Source organism: Chiroxiphia lanceolata, chromosome 14 (genome assembly GCF_009829145.1).
Source record: "Chiroxiphia lanceolata isolate bChiLan1 chromosome 14, bChiLan1.pri, whole genome shotgun sequence".
Taxonomy (NCBI): Eukaryota; Metazoa; Chordata; class Aves; order Passeriformes; family Pipridae; genus Chiroxiphia; species Chiroxiphia lanceolata.
The window spans coordinates 748,228-772,728 of record NC_045650.1 but is presented as its reverse complement, the minus strand read 5'-3'; the positions used below and the strand labels follow the sequence as shown (position 1 = coordinate 772,728).

Here is a 24,501-nt window from a genome sequence, read left to right as displayed (position 1 = left end):
GGTTTGCAGGAGTGATCTGTCAGGGCGGGCTGGCTGCAAGGGTTTGTACCAAGGCAGGACTGAATGTTACACACTTCTGTCAGCTTCTGTAAACCATGGTGCTCTTTTCTCTCTGTGAACAAGGAATTTATGGGTAGACACAGACAACAATGTGATAAGAGCATCTGATACTCAAATATATATTAGACACATGATCTTTATCTCCTGTCCCCAAAAGCAAACCCAGCTCTTTGGAAAGTAAGTGTACCACCAGACACTCAGATGAACCTAAATCTTAACATCACATCTCCTAATCCCTCTTTGTTTGGGTTTGGGCTTTTTGCTTTAGTTGCAGGAGAAGCTTTTGTTATTAATTACTGATTGGGTCCATAAATAATAGCACTGTAATCCTTCTTGCTCTGTAGAAAGCTTCTCCCACAAACATCAAAGTGATTTTTAGGTATGGAATAACAGATAGCTGCCAAATTCAAAATGCAGGTTAGGGTGGAGGTAGGAGTATTTAATTTTCTAGCGAGAAATTATTAAAGAGACAATTAAAAAAAAAATAAAGAAAATCCACAAAAGTTGCCAGTGGTAAAACTTCCATAGGAGTCTTTGGGCCAAATTCTGTGAAGATGTAAATTGATTTAAGTGGCTGGTCTGACAGAAGAATTCCTGTGAGCACAAAAGGAGCAACTTGCATGTTTGTGTGGAATACAGGGTGTGGAAGGATGGTGGATATGGTGGAAGCATCTTGCAAGGGTGAGAAGCAGGAAGACAAATCAATAAAACAGCTTTTTCTACAGCAATGTCTTCTATTTGATGTCATTTAGTTTATCTGTTTTTCAGAGCCATATGTTAAAACAGTTCCTATTTGATCCCTTGGAAGAAAAGGGGAGGTAGAAAGCATTTTATACCACTACTTAATTCCTTAAGAAGAAGGGAGGAGAGAGGAAATTTATTGGCTCTTGTTACCCAGCTAATATTAACTGAATGGTGACAGCGGAATGTCCTGCTCTGTAGAAAGAACTGGGATTCCTTGTCGAAATCACATCTGCGTAGCCCTACTCCTTTAGCATTTCGGTCCCTGTGAGACAGTCCCTGTTCTGTGGAATCAATAACTGAGCTGAGAAGCAAATTATGTGAACATATGGTAGAGAGAAATAAACCATAAGTACCAGCCTCTCACGTTTTCATGTCAGCTTTTCATTCTGCTAAAATTAAAAATACTTGCAATATAAAGTGTTCATTGCTAGTAAGATTTGAAAATTGAGTATTACAAACTTAAGACATCTTTTCTTCTGTTGAACTTTCAATATAACAACAAAACGGTTTTCTTTTGTAAAAAAAGTAAATCTACCTTGAAGTGAGTTATGTCAAAAATGGAAATCTATGTATCCTGCTGGAGAGCCGATGCTGGACAAAACTCCTTGGGATAGTCTTGCTCTACTCAACCAAACCTTTTAGCACATCTCTTGGGATAGGATTTCCTGGAGTAATAAGTCTTTTCTAGTCTAACAGGATAACAATTCTGATTATAACTAGTGAAAATACAATTGGTTTTCTGTTTTCTTTTTGGGAAAACAGGTACTGCCCAGAGGTTCAAGCAGATCAAATACCAAATTGTTTAAGAAGCACAGAAACCCCAGAGGGTTGGAATACAACTTGTTTTCACATTTATGGTTAAAGGATGGGCATAAATGACAGGAACAGTGGAAATTTTAAATTGTAAATCTCTCTATTGATTACAGTGAAGCAGCTTTGATGTAGAGTTTCTCAGCTGAAGTGTTCACACACATGCTGAGGGAGGTGGCTTATTAGAAACCCTGTGGCTTGAAGGCAGTCAGGTAGTGAAAGGGTTGCTTCTTATTTAGCTGTATAAATTCACCATTTACATGAGATTAGACTTCTTACTTTTACATTCAGTGGCCTGATCTTCAGTGATATCAGAAAATAATAAAGATAATAGGAAAATGTATTTACACCCGAAACTATTCTTGCTTGGTATTGTGTTTTTCGTAAAAGTGACCTACTTTAAGTATTGCTTATCCAAATCCTCTGATATTTCAACACTATTTTCTGTGCCACTTTGTAAACTAGAGACAGTTTACTGGTGGTTGTGAAACACTGTGAAACACGCTGAAAGTGTTCAGTCAGGACCGTAGAGTGTGTCATATAAAACCTGTCCCATTCCATGGACCTGAAATCTTCCTTCCAAATCGCCATGAAATTTGGCACAAGAAGTCCTGTTACAGAACACTTTTTCAATGCACTTCTCTCTGGTTTTAGAATCAAAAAAGTGGCATTCTGTGAAACACAAAACTTCTTAACTGAGTGAAAACTGTTTAAAGAAAGTTTAGTTAGAGTTCTGCCACTTTTTCTCAAGGTTTATTGCTGCAGGTTTGGGTTTGCTCCATTCAAATCCCCCTTGAACTCACTTTGATGTGATCAGGTGGGTTTAGGTCAGTGCCCTGCTGCTGTGTGCCCTCAGTTCTCTTAATCCAGAATGTGCTGGCTTTGTTTTGTCCAGCCCCCAAAAATTAATTAATTGTTTAGCCTTTAGTTGGAATGTTGCATTTCCAGTCTCCCAGGGAAATGTTGTTCTAAATATAATAATGGCATAATTATTGCAGTGAACCATTGCACAGCAGTAGATGTGGGGCACACACCTGCAGCTCTTATTGGGCTTTTCAATAGCACAGTCCAGAGAAACACATCAGTGATAACCCAAAGCTGCACAAAAGCATAAACCAGTTGTGTTTCTGAAATACTTTCCATGGTACAGCTAGTTCTGTAATATTGAGAACCATTTCTTTGAGAGATTATTATTTTTTAATTATTTTTGAACTGAAACAGTTGGAGACATTCCGCTAGTCATCATATCTGTTAGGAGGCATTTTACACTCTGTTCTGTGTCCTCACTGCAGACTGGCTGCATGGTTCTGTGTTTTGCAATATGTGCTCTGGCTTACTCACCATACTTGTGGTTTTATAAATCAGTTAGTTAACAGAAACAGTCTTGATTTTCTTCTTTTGGTTGGGTTGGTTTTTGTGTTTTGAGCTGGTTGGTTGTTTTCCCAGGAGCTTTCTATATGATCTTAGATAGGTCCCTTGAGATCCTGTTCGGAGTCATAACTAAAGTGTTAAATTCCCATGTGTTGGTGCCTCTATGCATCTGATTTTTACCCTCTGGTGATGTAATTTATCAGTCTTTAAATGGGAATAGCAGCAATGTTAAACCTCAGGAGGATGTCATGAAGGTAAACACATTCCTGACCCAAAGGGACTTGGATCAGATGCTGGAATAGTATGAGCAGACAGGTCTGGACTGAATGGGGCCATAATTTGTGTTCCTCACTAAAGGGGGCAGAATGAAATGCCTTAAAAACAAGGAGCCAGAGCTGTGTTTGGAAATGCTGAGGCTTCAGATGCCAAGTTTGGCAGCGGGAATGTTGCTCCTGGGACAGCCAGGTGCCACAGCCACAGTCTTTCCCAGTTACCGAGCGCCCGGGCAAGCACAGGGATGGAAAGAGTTCTTAGATAATTGTGCTTTTTTTTTTTTTTTTAAAGCTGTAGAAGTGAGTCATCAGTTCTATTTGCAAGTCTGGGGTGCTGAGCATAGTGTGTCCCTCAGGAGTGGCTCACTGCTCTGTGGTTCTTGGCACTGTCCCTGCCGGAGCTATTCCCAGGGATGTGCATGTGCACAGGGGGTGTTATCTGAGGCTCTATGCCCTGGCACAGTTCAAACAAGAATAGGCAATGTGCTAATATTGTCAGGAATAGTCTTGCTTTGGCAGGAATATAGATTAGACTGCCCGATAAGTCTTCTTTAAAAAAAAACAACTGTTCTTTGAGTCAGTGTTACAGTATAAGAAATCCTACTTCAAAAAAAGAGAAAGCCAACACTGATTTTCTAATTTCGTTTTTGATACAGTAAAGATAAAGGTGATCCCAAAGCAATCCTTTCTCTAACCCACATGGGGTAAGAAATGAGGAAATATAAAGAGATATCTGCTGGTTTATTTTCTTCAGTACTTTGTTATGTGTAGGAATGGGGTGTGTTACTCTGAATAATCCAAGCTCCAGAGGCATTTCTCATGTTATACTCTTAGAGCAGCACAGTCCATTGGAGCAGCACCACATGTGCATGTCAGGCTTTAGCAGTTCCATGGACTCAATAAGTGGTAATGTGGGACCAAGCCAGACCCTGATGTTGATTCCCTCATTCTGTGCATTATGTGAGGTGTAGGGAGAGACCCCAGTACTGTGGAGAAAGGCAGGAGCAGAGAAGGTGCCACCCACGGTGGCATTGTTGGGAGGAAGCTGGAGGGGGAGAATGGAATAACAAGAAGACCAACACAAGAACCAAGGGGGTTGTTTGGGTTGATCTGATCTGACCTTCAGAGGTTGGAACGAGTGACTGAAGTGATGGTAACTGTAAAAGGCTGAGTTTGTATCAAGCCTCCCCTCCAAAGCTGGACTACTGGGGACTTCAGATTGCCTTAAAACTTGTTGGAGCTGAGGGGACTGTGTGGAGACAGGGCATGTTCCAGAGCCTTCAGAGGTCTGTGCTGAATGAGGGGTGAGCAATTCTCCTCTCCCAGCACATCTGCTCTGTGCCTGAGTCACTGAGCAGCAGGAGGCTTGTTGGAGCCTGCTGCCCTCCTGCTCACTGCCTCCTACCCTGTCCAAGGCTCTGGGCTGCCTTTCAGCTCTGAGGTGTCAGCCTTGGGTTCCCCAGCTCTGCAGGACTGTTTTCCTTATGGGAAGGAAAGGACAGTGGCATAAATGTAAAATTCACCCCAGCACTTTAAATGAAATCTTCACCTCTGGCTTTCAAGGATCTAGAGGTGAGACAGCAGATTAACTTAGAGTTCCAGAAAAGATAAAAGCAGCAAGATTGTGGTGATATTTTTATCTTCCAGGAGTTTTGAAATTACTCATAAATGGGATTCATCTTTTATAACCTTTAAACACAGAGAGGAGAGAATGAATTTGGTAAATAACCTGAAAACCCCCCATATAAAAGTAGTTTATCAGCAAAATTACCATGGGGTTTGTTTTTGCTGAGAAAGTAGATTTGTTTAATAACCTGCCAAAGTTTTATGCAAATAGTACAACCCGGAGCACAAGTGTTTCTTATTGGAAGGTGTTTGCCTTGGAAGGCTGGTGTTCATTAACTGCTGGTGCTGAGCTGATTGATTAGAACTGGGAGGTGACTTTGGGTGATAGGCTGATGTTGAAATGTTTCTTTTTCACTTGTGAGATAACTCCAGATCAGCTGAGGATTTCTTACAAAGCAAATGGCAGGGGTGCCTGTTTCAGGAAAAGCACCGAGGAACAGGGTATTTCTGGGAGAGCGGGACATGGATACATGTGCTTTGATTGGCTCGTGTGCTGTCTGTGAGCTGTCTTCTCTGGGCAGCACCAAGTGAGCCCTGCAGCAGTGAGGGCGTAAAGGCAAATAGGAGTTAAGGATGTTCACCAGCCTGAGCTCCTCAAGGGGAAGGTGCTTCCCAGCACTGCAGCAGCAGGAGAGAGGAGCAAACAACTCCTTCCCTGTACCCACCTGGAACCGTGACAGGAACTTTTGAATGTTTTGAAGTGAACAAGGGGAAAAGTTCTCCTGTGAAATACCTTCATTCTGTTGGTGATACGTTATCCCTTTAATTAAAGAGCTGGCAATTAATTGGAGTGATGGATGGTTTTTACTAGAAGCCCATGACTAATTTTTTCTTGCCATCCTTGCTCTCTTATTGTTCTATCTCCCCTCCTCCCAGGTGCTGCTGTGCCAGCCATGGCCTCCAGGCACTGGTACAGACCAGTGTTCACTCTTGCTTGGCTTTTACCTGTTCAAGAGAAAGCAATTGTTTGCAGATATTTTCCACCTTGCCTTTCAGAAATTTTCCATTTCCTCAGAGTTTTGCAATTTTTTTTGTTGTTTTAAAAGAGCCTGGGATTTTTTTATGTAAACTTAAAAGAAACTACCCAACTCCAAACTCTTCAAAACATCTCAGCACCACAAAACCCCCCACTGTGTCACACAGAGTGTTTGCTTCATTTAGTACCACATTTCCTACTTCATTAAATAACTGCCATGTTCAAAAAGCCCTCCCTGCAGTCATGTCTGTGCTGTAGAGTAACCTGGTAGCAAACTCAAGGGAATTTGAAATGAATTACAACAGGCAACATTCAAAATGGATGTGACTGAAAATATTTCTATTAAGATCAAAGCAACAGCTACAAAGGACTCAGTTTACCCCTTCTCTCTCTCTCCCTGACTGAGAGCTCAAACCTTTCTGTGATGTTACAACACTGATGTGGGTAATTCTTTACATTTTTTTCACTTAGGAAGCTTTAGTCTTTTTATAGGAAATTTGTTTCCATGGCTGAACTCAGGCATGGATGAGTGGGGAACAATCCATTGTTTGTTAAAACAAATGTTTTTTAAGGGAGTGGGCTTAAAAGGAAGGAAACGTGGTTTAGATTTAAGTTTCTTTTGAAATTTCTTCCTCTTCTTTTACATCATCCCCCTGCCCCTCCCTCCCCCCAAAAAAAAGCAAAACAAAAATCCAAACAACTGGAAGTCTCCAAGTGGCTTTTTTGATGTACATATCTTCAAAATATTTGGTATAATCTGGAAAGCAAGGGAAAAATTGTCAGTTTAAAAATTACTGTCTTGGTTATCCTTGCCTTCCCTCCCTGGGTTGTTCTCCCTGGAGAACAAGCAGGCTTTGTCTCAGCTGTCCCAGCCCATGTTGGGCAGGGTTTGTCTGGCCTGTGTCATGGTGTGTATGGAAAGGAACTTAAGCTTCAGTTTACCCACGTGCTCAAACCTTTTGCTGAACGAGGGCCTTGGTTCTCTGATCCCTGGGTTGTTCATCCACGGGGGTGTTCCAGAAGGAAGAGCCCCAGGAGGGTGAGTGGGGGTGAAGGTTCCAGGGGGAGGAAGCTTAAGGCAGGCATTCAGTTTAATTTTTAATTAGCTCTTTCCAGAGGGCAGTTGGCTGGAAATGTCTCTCTCTCCCTCTCCCCAGAGGTCCTGCGGCAGAGCTGCTGCATGAGCAGTGTCCCCAGCGAGGGAGTGCCTGATGCTGGCTGTCATGGCTGATCCTGCCCTGGAAGAACACGTGTCCCAGGTGCCTGAGCTGTGCTCCGAGTGTGGCCAGTCCCACCTGGTGCTGGACAATCACCTCTACAACTTCCAGGACGAGGTGGACGATGAGCTCATCTGCCACATCTGCCTGCAGCCCCTGCTGCAGCCCATGGACACCCCCTGTGGGCACACCTACTGCTTCAGGTGCCTCGAGAACTTCATGCAGGAGTACAGCTTCTGCCCCATGGACAGGAAGAAGCTCTCCTTCCAGCAGTGCCACAAGTCCAGCCTGCTGGTCCGGAACCTGCTGGATAAGCTGATTGTGCTGTGTCCCTTCAAGGCCGAGTGCCAGCAGACCATGCAGCGCTGTGAGCTGGAGGCTCATCTGCACAACAGGTGCTGTCCCCTTCTGTTCTTGTGTCGTGCTGCTCGGCAGACACATCCACTCTCAGAGCAGCTCCTAAACTGGGGCAAGGTGGGACATCAGAGATGACAGAGGGTGAGGCTGCAGAGGTGGGTGTGTGCAGACAGGGTAATTGTGTGTGTGTGTGTGTGTGTGTGTGTGGTGTGTGTGTGTGTGTGTTGGGAGCCCAGCTCACATGTGCTTGAGGCCAAGAGTGATCTGCTCACCTGCAGCTCCTCTGCAGACACTAAACCTACCAAAAAATACGTTTGTATATCCTGATCTGGGGCACTCAACTCTGAAACGATTATAAACGTGCTTATTCTTGTTTCACTTGCACAGAGAAGATAGACAGGCACAGAGTCAGCCCTCTGAAAGCCAGGGACCCTGCAGTGTTGCCAGTTTAATTGGTCCAATTAAGACGTGCAATACATAAGTCTGATTCAAATAATGCAAGTCCCTCCAAGCTGCACATTACACAGTGTCTGAATCACCTACTTATAATTCCATTATCTTCTCATTCTTTTTCCAAGAAAGAGAAGAAAATGAAAATTAGTTTTCATTTCTGTTTCTGTCCTTCTTGTGTAGAGGATGGGAGACATTTTGCATTTCAGTGCTTCCACTGCTGGTTGAGCTGTTGGCAGGCAGAATGATGTCGCTTTAAAAGAAGTGCAGGTGACAAAGCTGTTGCTGTGGCACTCGAACCCTTGTTCTTGCCTGGTTAATGATTGCAGGACAGGGAGCTAAGTACAAACCCTGTGCAGGTGGAAGCAGCCCTTCCTTGGCACTGTGTGTTCTGTCAGTGGGCAGTGAGAAATTCCAGGGGCTGTTTCCTTCAGCTGTGTTGAAGCTTTTAGTGGCAGTGGCATATTTAAAAAATCAGCTGAGCAACATGCAGGGAACAGTTACACTTGGGATATCTCTGCAGTCCCTGGTGGTTCTTGTTCGTCTTTGGTCCCCGTGAGCTGAGAGCTTGCGTTAGAGCAGGGGAAGTGCTGGAAGGTTCTTGTGTGCCCCTTTCCCTGGAGCAGTGGAAGTTTACAATCTCCTTTTTCTCGAAATAGTCCTTCGTCCTGGTTGGTTGTAACCAGGCTGAGTGCTCAGACTGCAGGGCTGGGGCCATGGCTCACACCAGGGCTGGGCCTTCCTCTGCTCTGCAAATCTGCCCTGCTATCAGTAAACTCCTGTCACTCCTTAATCCCTCTGGCACAAGAGTGAGGAGGGAGGGAGGCACCCTCAAATGTTTAGAGAACTGTCTGGAAACTGTATCATTCTCTATACACTTCATAGTTGTTTGTATCTCCCTTGAGGGGTGTATTCTAGGAAGTGAAACTGTTTCACCTGGGCTGTGGCTGTAGTCACACTGAAAAATGGGGAGGAAAGAAACGGGTTAAAAACTCACCCTGGGATTTGGGTGTTCCTATTTTTCAGTTTTAAGCGAGATTAACTGATAGCAGAAGATTTAAGGAAATAAGAAGTGTCTAAAAACTTATTTTCTCAGGGGATTTCTCTGCCATTTGCAAAATGAATTTGTTTCTTGCCATCTAAAGAGGGCACAAGTGGATCAATCAGCTCCTGTCATTAAATTTCAGGGTTGGAGAATAAATGAGTAGGAATAAACCAGAGGAAGTAATACTGAGGTGAGACTTGTTTAGCCAGAATGTAAATAGTCAAGTTTAATTTGAAAAGTGAGTGGTAAACACCCAATACTACCCATGTCTCTGAAAGTGATGATTTTGCATTCACCACCCTCCTCACTCATCACCTTTTGTATAAGGACTCACGATAAAAGAGCTTTTTCTTCCTCACCCCTTGTGCTGAGAGAGGCTGATTGTGATGTATCTGAGCACAGGGAATGTTTTGGATGGAGAATTACTTCTGTGTGGGGAGCACCCAATGGGATCAGAAACTCTAAATTGCTCTCATTGAGGCAGAGGCATCAACTGCATGGAGTGTGTCTGAGGGGCAGGGCTCATTCCACAAAACAAAATGCACAAGCCTCCCTTGCTGCTCTTGTGTGCTAAAAACAAAGCCTAATTCAAGGCCCAGCTTGAAACTTGAGCCACCTTCTTTGCATAAAGATACAGTTCATAGTCATCTCTGAAACGTCAGAGCTGAGTATTTGCTTATATTTTAAGTATTGTTCTCTTCGTGGAGTGTTTGCCAGGTAAATATTTAGCAAGGGAGACTCCCATTCCTATTATGTTCTCCTTCTTAAAATAATCTGCTTAATAATTTTGAAAGTAGTGATACAGCAAGCCTGCTCTTAAGTTGATATTAGTACAGGTGGAAGCTGAAGGTCAAATGAGAATAAGTTTTAGCATCTGTGCTACCAGCATTGCAGCTGGTGAGATCTGGAACATACATTTTTCAGCCAGAGCTTGCATGTGCCAGGTCATCCAGGCAGAGACAGCACTGACAGACCCTGACAATCTCTCTCCAGGTGTCCTGGGTTCAAGAAATACAAATCTGAACTACAGAGGAAAAAGAATCCCATTTCCAAAGGGAAGGAAGATCCTCCCACCAAGAGGGAGACAAACACACCCAAGGATGCAGAGGTACCAGGTGGAGGCTCATCACTTGTGGCAGAAAGCTCTGGAGCTGCTGTGGTGTCACTGGGGACTGCTGAGCCTGGGCTGGTTAATCCAGCTTTTGAGGAGACTGAAGAAGGTGAGAGTTTGATACACAAGTGTAATTATGTATTTATCTTTTATAACATAAAAATGAGGTAATTATCTCAGACAGTTCAGTTTCTAAAGTGTCCCTGACACTCTCAGACATCCTCAGTGCTATTCAGCCATTAGCAGCCATCAGAGTAATCTCTTTGCTCAGCTTGTCCTTGAGCAGAAGGGAGATGTGTTCATGTGCATCAGGGGTGGCAGGATCTGCTCACAAGCACAGAACTGAGCAAAACAATTTGGAGAGCCTCTGTTAGACAGCAGCGAGTATTTGCAGAATTCTTTGCAGAAACAAAGGCAGTCCCTGTCCGTGTGAACGTGGAGCCAAATAATTAGTAACTAGGAACTGTTCCAGGTTCTTTTTAATCTCGTTAGGAAAATTAAATATACAGTTTCCTGTATATTCCTGGTCAGTCCCTCCCTAATGGTGTGCAGTGAGTGTGTTTTTACAGCATAAGTTAGGGTTTGGATTAATAGTCAGTTCTGAAAGCCTTGCAGATAAAATAACCATCTCCACTTCAGTGTAGCACCGCTTGTCTCAAGCCCTGTTAGGAAGCAGCAGCATGGAAATCCCAGTGCCTCTTTCAAAGTTAGTCTCAGCTTCCAAGTGAGCTGGAGCTGACAACTGCTGTGCCTGGGACAGAGGTAACGCACAGGTCAGTTCACTTCTCTCTTGGCTTCTCCTCAAGTGCACTTGGAGCAGGTTTGGTGACAAGTGCCCTTCACCCTGCCAAGCAGCGCTCTGGGCTGTGTCCGTGCTGGGCTGTGTCCGTGCTGGGCTGCCTGAACGGCCCAGTGCTGGGAGATTCAATAGGACCTGCTAACAACTACTCTCATCTTCAAAGTGAGGCATTGCTTCATCCTCAGGATGCTGGGAAATAGCCAAACATGACTCCTGTTTTACAGGGGGGCTGGGAAAAGAGGAGCAGAGGAAATTAGAGGAAGGAAGTTGCGATGAGGTGCCTATGGTAAAGTCACTGCAGCAGCAGAGCAGTAATTACTGGGTAGTCCCCTTCCCTAATGGGCATCATGGAAATTGGAATTTGCTATGTGTGTGCTTCTAGCAAGACAGCTGTCGCAGGAGGAAAATACACCTCTAAAGAGTAGCCAAAACATACTGAATGCCCTTTAATAGAACTCAAGCCATAATAATAAAGAGTTTGAATCCAACATAAGCTAGGAGAAAACGGGAAGTTCTGGAGGAACTGTAAAGAAACAGAGGGTTTTTAAGCCTTTCATCTGACCTTTTGTCTCCTGATAGCTGCTTTCCCTCCAGGCTTTGAACACAGCCTGCCAGGGGTATGAATCTTGTGGTGCTACAAGAAGGAAAATTCTATGAATGTGTTGTTTTTTCTCTTCACTTTCCTCGAGCAGACCTCCCTCACAGAACGAGTCTTGTGGCTGAAACCACCACCATTGAAATCCACCGAGAAGACCTGGAGGAGGAGCTGGGGATAAGGATCGTGGGGGGTAAAGACACCCCACTGGGGAACATTGTTGTTCAGGAAGTGCTGAGGGACTCTGTGATTGCTGCAGATGGGAGAATAGCACCTGGGGACCATATTCTGGAGGTAGGAAAAACCCCACTGGTAGTGCCATTGCTACTCCTGACTTGACATGAGGGCTGAGGGAGGAGAGCTGCCAGGAAAAACTGGGAAATTTCCACAGCTGAGGGTTTTAAAGCACTAATCAGACCTGTGTGTCAGCAGCACTGTGTATCTGCTGGGGCTGAGGAGCAGACTTTTGTGGCTCCTTACAGGCACACTCATATTTCCCTTGCATATTTGATGGTCTAAATTTAGACCATTTTGGATAAAGTGGAAGATTTCTATCTGGTAATTTTCACTCAGTAGCTCTGTTTCTCTCCAAAGGGCGACGCTCTAGTCAGGAAGTCTCATAATTGCTTGTTCTCCCATGTTGCTTAAGCTACATGTTCTCCATGGGCAGGTCCAAAGTGACCTTATGAGTGAAGTGAGCATTAGACATGTGATGTGAGCAATGCAGAGCACCAGCCCACAGCCAGGGGAGTTCCCAAGTTAGTCACCTGTGTGGCAGTGGGGGACCAAGGGGACACCAGCTTTGTGCAGCAGGGAGGAGACACCTCCAGCCATGGCTGCCCAGGCATTTGACAGGCCACGAGGACCTCACTGTCCTGTGGGATCCTTCCTGATGCCCACACACGGTGGGACTCCTGGGGATGGTCCTGGACAGGGCCAGGAGTTGGACTGGATAATCCTCGTGGGTCCCTTCCAGCTCAGGATATTCCATGACTGTGGTTCCATGAAGGAGTGGCAGCCCCACATGCACAAGTGGCTGATCCCATCTCTGACCTGGTTCCTTAGGGAGACCAGTGGGATAACTTCTCTGTTATCCAGTGGGATTGTACATGTCTCAGTCTCAGCTAGGCTGCTAATAGGGCAGGTCCCCACACTTAGTCCCAAAAGACTGCACAGAGTCTTACGTGACAACTGACAAAGTGAGAACTCTCAGAGTTACCTTGGTAACAGCATCATTAGCCAGGTGATTCCAGAAGCTTGTGGACCACTCCTCAGCTTAAAAGGGAGGATAGGCAGCCTTCAATTTGAGCCTTTTCCAAGTCTGTACTGAAGGCTGGAAGTTAAGGGAAAGTTGCCAAGGGATAGAAGGAATGACTGAACACTTTGCAGTGTCAGGTTTGTTGGTATGTGAGGTGTCCTATCTCTCCCTGCCCTCAGTTAATCATCAGCAATTACAGTCTAACTTCATCTGCAGCTTCATTCTTTTTGAGAAAACTGCTCTCTGATGTGCCTCAGAAGCAGCTGCTGCAGTCAGAGCCTTGCACAGGGCGTTTGACATCCTGCTCCAGCTGAGTGATGTCCTACCCTGTGCACAGAGCCCAAATTCCGTGGATCCTGATTAGAGCCTGTGCTGTGTTTGTCTCTCAGGTGAATGGTGTCAACATCAGCAGTGTGACTCACTGCCAGGCTGTCTCCTTCCTGCGCCACCCAGGCCCTGTTCTCCACCTCATGGTCCTGCAGGAGAAGGGCTTTTCCAACAAGACTGCACAGCAGGATTCCAGTTCTGCAAACCGGGAAGTGATCCACGTCACCTTGATCAAGAGAGACCGCTCCGAACCCCTGGGAATCAAACTGATCAGGAAGACTGACGAGGCTGGGATTTTTATTCTGGATCTCTTAGAGGGAGGTTTGGCAGCCAAAAACGGGAGGCTGAGTCGGAATGACAGAGTGCTGTCAATAAATGGGCAGGATCTGAGGCAAGGGACACCTGAGGCCGCAGCACAGATCATCCAGGTGAGCTCAGGTGTAAGATGTGGATGGGAATGCTCTGCAGCTCTTTGGCTGATGGCAGGGCTCCTGTTCTGACCCAAAGGCTGGCAGAACACCCAGGAGCAACCTGCATTCCTTCAAATATCTCTTTGGGAAAGTGACTTCCCTGCGGATGTGTGGGATCACCACTTCCACATGAAGACAAACATGAAGAGTGGGTATCACTGTGAGTCACTGTGACAGCTCTGGGGCCAGGCAGTGGCTCATGGCTCAGTGGTTCATCTGAGGTGATTGGATCTCCTTGGTGCTGTTTGCAGCCTTTCCTGCAGAGGGAATGTTGTCTGCACTGTGTGGATTCACAGAGCAGGGATCAGAACAGCCCTATGTGATTCAAACAGAGGGAAGGTGCTTGTTGGGAGCTGTGATGGGCTGGCAGCACAGAACAAAACCCTTCGGGCTGATTTGAAGCCCTTTCTCCCCATTTTCCCTGTATTTAGGAAGAGTCTAGAAAACAACCTGGGGCCCCCCAGACTGAAAACATTCCAAGATGCTAAATGGGTAGAGGGGTGGTCTTCCCCTGTACAATTAGGAATTGCTGCTGTTGCAGCATGCCAAATGTTTTGGGGAAAGCATGGGCAAGGAATTTTGGTGAAAGGATTAAGGGTTGCTCGTGTGCAGCAGATATCACATAGATCAGTTTAAGTTCTTTATCTCCTAGGCAACTACCTCCAGTTTGAGTTTTTATCTGAGGATCTTGACACAATACATCTCATCACACTGTTTATATCCCAAAAGGATGTGAGGTCAGTGCTGAGGGAGAACCAGTTCTCTTCCTGGCAATCAGAGGAGCACAGTGCATGGGAGAAAAGAAGGGAAAGGGAATAGTTCCACTGCTGAGATCCCTTTTCATGTTAAATATGATTCCATTCTATGGCCTCTTAGAACTTGTTTGCATCCCACAAGTGCTGCTGTATTTCTGTCGCAATGTGGACACACAGTTCCCAGAAGAGGAACTCTGTCTCATCCTACTGGAACCAGTAACCGAAGTCTCAGAACTGGCTTCATTAGGTTTGGGGATTGAATCCTTTGAAGTAATATTTGTGTAAAACTGTGACAGTTTTCCAAACGTTATCTGTTCTTCTGAGGGCTAACTCCAATTCTTGGTTAAATGTAACTTAAAAAGTCCCTCTTCCAAGGCCAGGGAATTCCCTGCTGCCCACGTGCTGTGGCAGCAGGGAAATGGGGTCCTTCTGTGGCAAGAAGTGAAGCAGCAACTGTATTTCTGTCATACCCTGCAGGAAACACCCAAGGGAGCACATCTGCCCTACCCCAGTGGAGTCCTTCCCAATAAGGGTTTGTCAAGTGATCTGAAAGAACAAACCAAACCAGAAGAGCAGTAACAATAGTGAGGACTTCCCCTGTAGTTCTGCCAAGGCCAGACATACAGCTGGTTAAGTGTTTAACTGGCAGCAGACTCAGAGCAGAGGTCGTGTCTTCAGGTACTCTGGGGGAAAAATGGCTGGGAGATGTGGAACAATGGAGAGCACAGGCTGGGAGAGAAAGAGCTTGAAGAAGTTTCTTTACAATGAAAGGAAAGCCTCCAGTGCTCGTCACGGCAATGGTGTGGCCCAGTCAGTGTTCCAGCTCTGCTCACCTTGGATCACAACACAATATGTCATTTTGGCTATTTGTACTCAAGTGGAGAGTTAATCATCCCTTTCCACCTTCTCTTGCTTGGCATTTGTTGGAGAGGGGGGATGAGTGAAGCCTGCCTCTCCTCCTGTTCCTTCTGGCTAGTGTTTGCCAATCCTTCTCTTCTTCCGACAGCATTCCCTGGCTCTTCACAAAAGACTTTGCAGCATGTCAAGGAGCTGTTCCACACTCTGTGGGGTTCAATGCCAACCCTTCTCTTTCCCAGGAGAATAGCAGGGGCTGTCCCTAACTGCTCATTTATTTTTCTCTCTGTTTATTTACACTCTTGGTTTCTCCTGGCAGACCACTGAATCCAGAGTGAACTTTGTGATCCTGAGGCAGCCCGGGGTGCAGCTGCCAGAGCCAGCAGAGGATGGCAGCTCCTCCAACAGCAGCAGCAGCAGCAGCAGCAGCAGTGGGGGCAGCCCCATCCACCACCGGAGGCGGCCGGACCAGAACCACTACAGACGGAAATCCACCTACCAGAAGGTCAGGCTGGCAAAGGAGGGCAGAAGGGCTGCTTGTTCCTGGCCCAGCAGAGGGGCTGTGTTTGCTCTGCAGTGCTGACTTATCCTGTAAGGCTGAGCAGCAGCTCCATTGCTACTTGACTTGTTGAAAAGCAGCAGGTTTGTGGCTTTTGGTATTGGAGAACCAGTTTGTCATCTACTGGGAAACATCATTTTAAGGGAAAAAGGTGTCAAAATTTCTTCAAGTGTCTCTCATGTGGATGCAGAACTGGTTTTTTTGTCTGGTGGTCCTTTCTTGTCTGGAAAGGGCAATGAGGAATTTACCATTCATGTGTTGCTCGAGACTTGCTTCTCCACACCCCAAGCCCCACATGTTCGGGGTGTTGCACTGACCCAGGTGATGCTGGTGTGGGGCAGAGGCCTTTATGGTGCAGGAGCAGAACCCCAGAGGACACTGGTGCTCTGGGGCTGCAGTGTGTGTTTGTGCAACACAGAAGGCACCATGAGCCAGAGGAGAATCACCAGCCTGGTGTACCAGGAGAGAGTTACTCTGTTTAGAACTTCCAGTTGGGTGAGAAAACTTGCTGCATGTGCTTAGGCTTGTGTGTTTGAGTGTCCCTGAGTCCCGTAGTGTCATAGGGAGTGTGGTTCCTTGATTTAATCCTGCAGGAACATTTCCATACTGTTTGTACAGCCTGTGCTCTTATGTGTGCTCTCACTGCAACCTCAACACTTAGTCAGAGCTTGATTGCTTGATAGGAATGGCCTTGAAATGAGTTCAAAGCTTTTCCTCAGTATAAAATTATCTTCCTCAGGGAGCATGTCCACAGCAAAATGGATGTGGGAACACCAGGACAGCACTGCCCTGGCCCTGCTGGCTCACCGGGGAATCACTACTCTGTATTTCCACCCAGAGCAAAGACATGGGGAGCTGACTTTGCCACCCAGCAACACTGCTGGAATGTTCTGGATAACAGATAAATGTTCTGTGGTTATCTCCCAGGTCTGGTTTCGTGTTGATTACATTACTGAAGCTGCATTTTGTGCTGTCATTCCTTTGTAGGATTTACCTCAGGGATATGCAACTCATGAAAAGACAGTCGCAATCAAAAAGGAACCAAAGGAATCTTTAGGAATAACAATTGGAGGTGGAAGGGATAACAAAAACAAACTCCCTATTTATGTAACGAGTGTGCAGCCCATCGGGTGCCTCTTCAGGGATGGCAGAATCAAGAGAGGTAAGAAGGCTCTGGGATCCTTTATCCTTTTGGAAATGGGGGTTTTTTCAGTGAAAGTTGGACTTGGACACCAAAGTGAGGCTGGAAACAGGATTCCACATGACACCTTGAGGCAGAAATGGGCTTTGAAGCAGAAGGTCTATAATAGTCCCTTTTTATTTCATCAACAGGAGACGTACTTTTGAGCATCAATGGCATTGATTTGACTCATCTGAACTATTATGAAGCTGTGGCAGCACTGAAATCTAATGCTGCTTCCCACTCAGTCACACTGAAAGCCTTGGAAATCCTTTCCCTCAACTCGCCAGAGGCACCCCTGGACATCAGGGAGCAGGGATTCAGCTGGTCCCCCCTCTGGATCACATGGCTGGGACTGCCCAGGTATGTGTGTTCAGTGGCTGTGCAGAGTGGGTAATCACAGGCCTGACTTTCACTCAAACACTGGGAATTAATTGCTTTGTTGACTACCTTGGAAGCATTGCTGGCATTCTCATTTAGCTGTGAGGCAGTGGGAAGCCTTGTTTGCCAATGAGATCACAGTGCAATGAATGCATAAGAAACTTCCACGGCTTTTATGGTGTGACCCATCATTACCCCATTCCTGTGGGACAGTGTGGTAGAAGCTCCTGAACCCCCTTTTTTCAAAGAGAAATAGTCAGTGTTTGATCCAGTCCCTGTCCAGGTATTAACTGAATTCCCCTTCTAGATCTCCTCACACAAGCCAGATCCCAGAGCTCTTTGGTAGTTTCTAATCTGCTCATCTCACTTAGGGGCAGACGTTCTTTCAGTCTATTCTTCTTGGCTGTTGTAATTGTGTCATCTTTAGCATGAAGCAGAAATGATTCTGAATAGCTGAGTTTTCCTGCTGCAAGGCTTTGGAGCACAGATTGAGCACAGCTTTTAGCAGCATCACGGGATGTTCCAGGTGACAGCACTAAGACTTCCTGGAAAGGTGAAAGTCTGGTTTGCTCACTTGTGCAGTTGCACCAAAATCAACTGAGCTGTGAAAGGCAGAGCCTGTTGTCATCCCAGTGACTGGAGGAGGATTGTGCAGGAGATGCACATGGAAGAGTAAAGCCAAACCCTTCTGTGGGAAGCCTGGATTATTTACAGCCTTGTTTCCTGAGGCACCTGAAAGAAGAAACACTTGACAAAGGCTCTGTTGTGTTACCTCTGAGTTACTTAGCAGCCTGTAAATGCTGAACAAACCAGCCCAAGGAAGGGCTTTTGTGTCTGGAGTGACTGTAACTTGGCCTGTACTCAGCACTCTCCTTCCATCCCCTCTGCTCTCCCAGGAATCCCTGTCTGTGCTGGGCAGGTCTAGTGGGAAGCAGCCCTGAGCTGAGCCCAAACTGGAGCACAAACCCTCAGATGCTGCCTGTGTGTTCCTCAGGGGTGCTCCTGCAGCACTAGAGCAAGACAGAACCTGGCTGTACTTCTTCCTTTCTTCCTTTTTCCCAGTTTCTTTGGATGTGGGTGACCTGCAGCTTCACCACACCCTGTTCTGCTCCAGGGACTGGAGTCCCTCTCTGCTCGTGGGTCACCTACCCTCATTTCAGGAGTCTCCTGGCATTCCCTGCCATTTAATACATTGCTTGATATTCTTTGCTGCTGGTGTTAATGTTTCCCCCCTTCCTTTGACTGTGATTGGATCTGGAGCAGGATTTCAGGTGCCCTTTCTGCTCTTCACTTCCTTTTGCTCCAGCCTGAATTCCAGCCCCTGTCCTTGTGTACAGTTCTGGTTGTGAGGGTTTTCAGAAGGCACGTGGTGAGGTCATTTCATTTCAAGAACTCAAATCTTCTTCCTTGTTTCCAACAATAAAAAGGGCTGTAATTCCTGTGCTTCCTCACTCCTTTTCCCATGTGCTGCAGTCAGACCTGGTAGGAACTGGCTGGTGACCCACAGACACCACTGTTGGTCCCCTGGCAATGCTACCTGGGGTTTCAGGTTTCAGGGAGGTGCAGCTGAAATGAGGATCCCTCCAGTGTCCCTCTGCCGTGTTTGGGGTCACCCCCCCGAGCTGGGTTTCCCTGGGACAGGACTGGCCCTGCAGTGCTGCAGAGTAGCCCATTGCACAGACCACACGTGTGCCACCCTGACCCTGCACTGCAGGAATCCCCTGCAGTGTGCCCAAACTGCCCCTGTGTCCTCAGCAGTGGCACCTGTTCCTTTGGGCTGCCCTGCTGAAGGGCCTCAGTGTGCCAGAACCTGCTGCAGTGCAGTGGAGAGTTTAATGCTTATTGCATGTGCAATTTTTGGTTTGTTCAGCTTTTATTTTTTCAGTTATTCCTCCGATCCAGCAGAAATATCCCTTTGTTTCTAGAGGAATGTATTTCTTTCTAGTTTGAACCCAAACTAGGGAAGTATATCTGGTTGTTGCAGCGCTTGAGCCCACAGTGCTTAACTCAGGCTTTGATTCTTGATCTGTGGTCCCTGTTTCTGCAAAAAGCTACCACCTGGGCACTCCTGGGGATGTGCTGTGACAGTGGAGCCCCTGCAGCCTGGCCTGGGTTCTGTGCCAGGCACTGCTGTGGGTTTTAGGAGAGAGAGAGAGAGGACAGCCCTGGTCCTGTGCCCTCTTTGGGACCCTGGGGAGCAGCTCCTTGGCTGTGCTGACCCAGGGGCTGGCATTTCTTATCTTGTAATGCAAACTTGCTGTCCTCATAAACTCACTGCCCTCCATTCTTTGCATTAACTGGTGGCAGAGAGGGTTCCAGTGGTTTACTACCATTTATTGCTGCTGCTTGTTCGTCACAGATAGAGCATAGAAACTTTGATTTCTTGATGGTATTACGTTAAATCAATACCAGCCATAGGCAGTACAAAGTACCATCTCAAATGCTGGTTTGGAGGGGGTCTGTGTCCTAAACACTGCACCCTAAAGGTACCAGAAATACCAAGGTCACAGACTGATGTATCTTTTCTCTGTAAAACCTTTGCCTCTTGAAAACAGTAACTGTGCACAGTGTGGCTTATGGGTAACTCCTGGGGGTGGAAAAGCAGTTTTCCTCCTGCCTTCTTCCCTGGTTTATCCAAGACAAACTCCACGAAGTCTGAGCTCTTCCCACACCACCATGGTGCTCCTGCCTGGGCCCTGCTGGAGCTGCACACTCCAAACTCCCAAAGGGGAGGGAGTGCCAGCTCAGCATCGGGCTTGGCACCGTAAAACCGGCACCTCCATCTTCCCTAAAGTCCTCAATTCTTTTCCCACAGTCATTTTACATAATACTAAATTAATGTTTCCCTTCCTAAAACCTCTTCTTTTGTACTGAAAACTGATTTCTAGCAAACTGCCTTTATGTCTGATGCTTTGATTTCCATTCTGTGCACTTGCCCCTCTTGCTCTCAGGGCTGTTTATTTGCGCTGCCCCAGATGTGTCTCAGAGCTGTGTTTTTGCACTTGTGTGGTACCTGTGGAAGGAATCCACGGAGGAATCAGTAAACTGGAGCTGGATTATGTGTGTTTATGTGTGAAAAACTCCTACCTAAGTAACAGTTTGAAGTAGATAATTGGATCTTTCTCCGGGTGAGAAGTGAACTGAGAAGGCTTTTGAAATCTGAAACTCCTCTGCAAACGGCTCCAGCGAAGCCCTCGAGGCAAAAACGTTTATTAGGAAAAGCTTAGCTGCTGGAACAGCTCAGGGGTGAGGAGCAGCAGTTTCACACCAAGCCCTGAGTGGCAGCCAAGGCACACGGGACACTCCTGCCACCCCTCCCTGCCTGGCCAAGGCTTTGTGTTGCTGTGCCACCCTGGGCAGCAAGTGCTGCTGAACACTTCACATCGCATCCCAGGCTCCCTGACGAGACAAACCTCCACGGCCAGCAGCCAAAATCGGGCCTTGCAGCTCTCAGCTTACAGCCACCCTGCATCCTCAGGACAGGCCACGCTCCAAGCTGGCAGGCAGAGGAAAGGCAGCTCTGCCTCCTGGGTTTGCCCTCCCCCAGGGCTGGACAGCTGCTCAGTGCCTGCCCTGTGCCTGCCCTGTGCCTACCCTGTGCCTGCCTGCCCTTACAGCTGGGACAGCAAGCCCTGCTCTCAGGAATTGCATGGCTGTAGCTGCTGCTCACCGTTAGCGTTTGTCACTGGGCCATGTGTTCCTTGGGAGAATTCTTGAAGGTATTCCCGAGTCTTTTAGGTCACAGACCCCTCCAGAGAATGGGAATTTCCTGTTAACTCTTTAACTCTGACAACACTGAGAAAAGAGTCTAAAGGTCTGGCATGGTCAGATTTTAGAATTAGCCCTGCAAAGGGGTGTCTCAAATCCTGGAAGAAAATGAGGCTGTGACATAGCTGGATCCATTTGCTTCCCCTGAGGGGAATCAGAAGCTTCTGGTCAGGCAGTTTTCCTTCAAAGGCTCTCACCAGCTCTCTCTGTTTCTGCCACAGCTACCTGCACTTCTGCCAGGACATTGTCCTGAGTAAAGGGAACCTGGAGAGCTGGGGCTTCAGCATCGTTGGGGGCTTTGAGGAGAGCAAAGGAAACCAGCCCTTCTTCATCAAAACCATCGTGCCAGGCACTCCTGCATTCCGGGACAGGAAGCTCAAGTAGGTGTGAACTACCCGGGTGGCTGGGGGGCATCACAAACAGTCCCGGGGTTTTCCCTTTGCCCCTTGAGACCAGCCCAGCTAAAAGTTAATGACTGTAATTCCTACACACTCAACTGCACAGTTAATGCTGATGCCAAACATGTAACAAACCAAGTCCTGTATTAAGGAGTGTTTTGGTTTCTCCATAAAGGTGCAATGAAAAGGAATTAACTGTTAGGTTTTAAAGGGCTGTAAAGGTCTTAATTGAGTAATTAGGGAAAAGTAGAAAGGGGATGTTTGAGATGAATCTTGGAGGTTCTAGAATCTTGGGTGACCAGAAGTATCCCAACAGAAGCAACAAAAGGAAACTTAAATGGAGCTTTGCTGAGCTGTTTGTGAGTGAGAAATCCCAGAGGGGAGGAGTGGAGCTGGAGGAGCCCCAGTGCTATCCCTGGGAAGCAGGAACTGGCTCCCCACAGGCTGCAAGTGCAGGACTGTGAAGGACTGAGGCTGGTCTTTGCAGGGGCTGTGGTTTGGGTGTAGGGAGCCAGGCTTTGCTCTCCTCAGAGCTGGGAGAGGCCAGAGCTGTGGTGGGAGAACTGGGCTCAGTGGGAGTGGGAGGACAGGACAGGGATGTGTCTCCCCATCAGAGCCAGGGTAAGGTTCCAGTACCTCCCAGCCCTCTGGAGGTGCTGCTATGCCAGAGGGGCAGATCCCACAGGACCCTCAGCCCCTGCTGTCCTGAGCTGCAGGGTGACAGTACAGCTCCAGCCTGCAGAGCACCTCCCCTGGGGGACTATGCCTGACCTGCAGCACTGACCTGGCTCAGGAGTGTGGGACAGCACAAACCTGCCCTTGCAGCTTCTCCCTCTACTGTCCCTGCCCTGGTCGTGCTCCTGGGGCCATTCCCTCTGCCACCAGCAGTGTCCTCCCTTTCTCTTCCATCGGACTCACAAGGGAACAAGCTGCTCCCAGGAGGAGTTGGTGACGTCGGCTCAGGGTGGGTGATCTGACCCTGGGGCTGCAATTCCGGGTTCCCTCAGCCTGCCCAGCGTGTCCTGTGCTCCCAGGTGTGGAGACGAGATCGTGGCCGTGAACGGAGTCCCGGCCATCGGAATGAGCAACGCAGAGCTGATCCCGATGCTGAAGGAGCAGCGCAAAAAGTCACCCTGACAGTGGTGTCCTGGCCAGGGAGCCTCGTGTGACAGCTCACACCATCCAGCACTGCCTGCAGGATCAGGGACCAGCTGCCACCACGGGGGACACATGGACCCGGGGCCTGCTCCCGGGGCAGTGCCAGGGAGGACTCTTTGCTTCCTTCCTGTGGAAAACATTTTCCTGTGCCAAGGTTGTCACCAGATCTGGCAGTTGAACTCCGAGGAACAGTTAATCCAACAGTTGTGGCTTCCCAGGCTCATTAAAACTCCTTAGGCTGCTGTTGCAGAGGAAGCTCTTCCCAGCGTTTCTCACAACCTGCCTTGGAGGCTGGTCAGGCACTTCCCTTGATTTTAGGGCTCAGCTTTCCTTTTCCTATTTTGATCAGGTTAAACCAGTGGCTCTTAGGAGCTGCTAATAAATCAATCTGTAGGGACAGGGACCCACTCTTGATATTTTCAGGTTTCAGTAACCCAAGGAACGTGTTAATACATTGAAAAAAACAGTGGTAACTCAGAGCTGGCACCTGAAGAGCTGCTGGGGCAGGATGGTGGGGCTGTGTTGACCCGTACGAAGGTCCTGTCATAAATCCTGGTTTAGGATCCTGCCAACTCCACTGATTTATTGCAAATGGACAATTTAAACTGCTTAAAGAACCCCTGTCAAAGGGAGCAGCAGAAGTGGTTTCACTGACACGTGATGTTGTACAGTGTGACTTTAGCAGAGGGCGATGGCAAGGCTCACAGAGAAGTTTCCCTGGTTTTATGACTTGATAAAGCAGCTTTTCCCACAGAAGGCAGGTGATTCAGTAAACAGGCTGTAACCAGCACCCTGTGTCCCACATGCTGTCTGGGATTCTCTCAGCTGCCTGGCTTTCCCTTATCAATCCCAGTGCCCAAGGCGGGGTTGGGGCAGGGGGAGGAGCCCCTGCATGGTCAGGCAGGGCAGATTTGCTCCTGCAGTTCTGTTCACATCCCGCTCACAGCTGGAGCCAAATACCAACTCCCTGGACCAGGGAGGTTCCAAGGGCCATTGCTCCTTGGCCACTTTGTGCCCAGGGCAGCAGAAAGTCCCTCCAGGACACTGCCCGGCCTGGCTTCAGTTCACACCCTCTGCACAGGGAAGATGTACCTGCAGAGGTGGAGCTGGGCCAGGGGGGGTTGTCCTGACAGCCTGCCACGTTCCTCCTTTCAAGCTCCACCTGAAGCAACTCGTCCTCTTCCAGCAGGTCCTTAGTGAGCAGGAGCAGTGACAGGTCCTTCTCAAACCGGGCTGCACTGAGAGGTCTCCCCTCTCCTGCTGTCTCTGATGCACCTTTTACAGAACCAGCTTTGTACGAATCAAGAGTCCCCTGAACTCCCTGCAGTGCCCCTGCAGGTGGAGCCCGTCCCTGGCTGAGCGGGGCTGCCCCTGGGGCTGCTGCCGAGCTGGCCCTGGCCCCTGCACACAAAGGGCCCCCACTGCCTGCGCTGGAGCTCCAGGCAGGCACAGCAGGGCTATTCCCAGAGCCAGCACACAGCAACAGTTCGGGATCCAGCCCACAACAGCCTCCCTCTGGCTGACAAACACCCCTGGAACTCTGACAGCACAGTCGTGGTTCCCTGTTGTTCCTCCTGAATGCTGAGAGCAAAATCATTCACACAGGAAAACTCTTCCTCGACCTTTGCTCGGACACAAAGGAACACGAAAACCTGAAGCAATGTTTTGTCTCTTTCCAATCAATGTGCAGAACCTGTGCCTGGGGTGGAACAGTAAATACTGGTGTACAGAGGGCCATTCCTCCTGCCTGCACCAGCAGCTGACGGGCAGGAGGAAGAGCTGCTGGGCAATGGGAGGGAGCAGGAGCGGCAGAAGGATTTTACTGTTACTCCACCTCCTTCCAAGGTGCCTTCAACTTCACCAAAATGTCCTCATAATTTAAATGTTGTTTCAAAAATCAGCTTGTTAATAGATGTTGAATTTGTTTTGATGACTTTATAAATTATTGTAATATTGCTC

General features: G+C 47.6%; 1 protein-coding gene across 1 annotated transcript in view; it reads left to right on the top strand.

Moving 5' to 3' along the window:
• LOC116793750 (ligand of Numb protein X 2-like) overlaps window positions 1-24,500 on the top strand; it is a 29,933-nt gene extending 5,433 nt beyond the window's left edge. The window contains 10 exon segments of the mRNA XM_032701819.1: window positions 7,017-7,471; window positions 9,922-10,148; window positions 11,531-11,727; window positions 13,081-13,446; window positions 15,418-15,603; window positions 16,645-16,819; window positions 16,990-17,200; window positions 21,208-21,366; window positions 22,419-22,504; window positions 22,507-24,500. Coding sequence (XP_032557710.1) covers window positions 7,071-7,471; window positions 9,922-10,148; window positions 11,531-11,727; window positions 13,081-13,446; window positions 15,418-15,603; window positions 16,645-16,819; window positions 16,990-17,200; window positions 21,208-21,366; window positions 22,419-22,504; window positions 22,507-22,553 — 2,055 coding nt within the window. The 5' untranslated portion in view covers window positions 7,017-7,070 and the 3' untranslated portion in view covers window positions 22,554-24,500.
• The last annotated feature ends 1 nt before the right edge of the window (window position 24,501 follows it).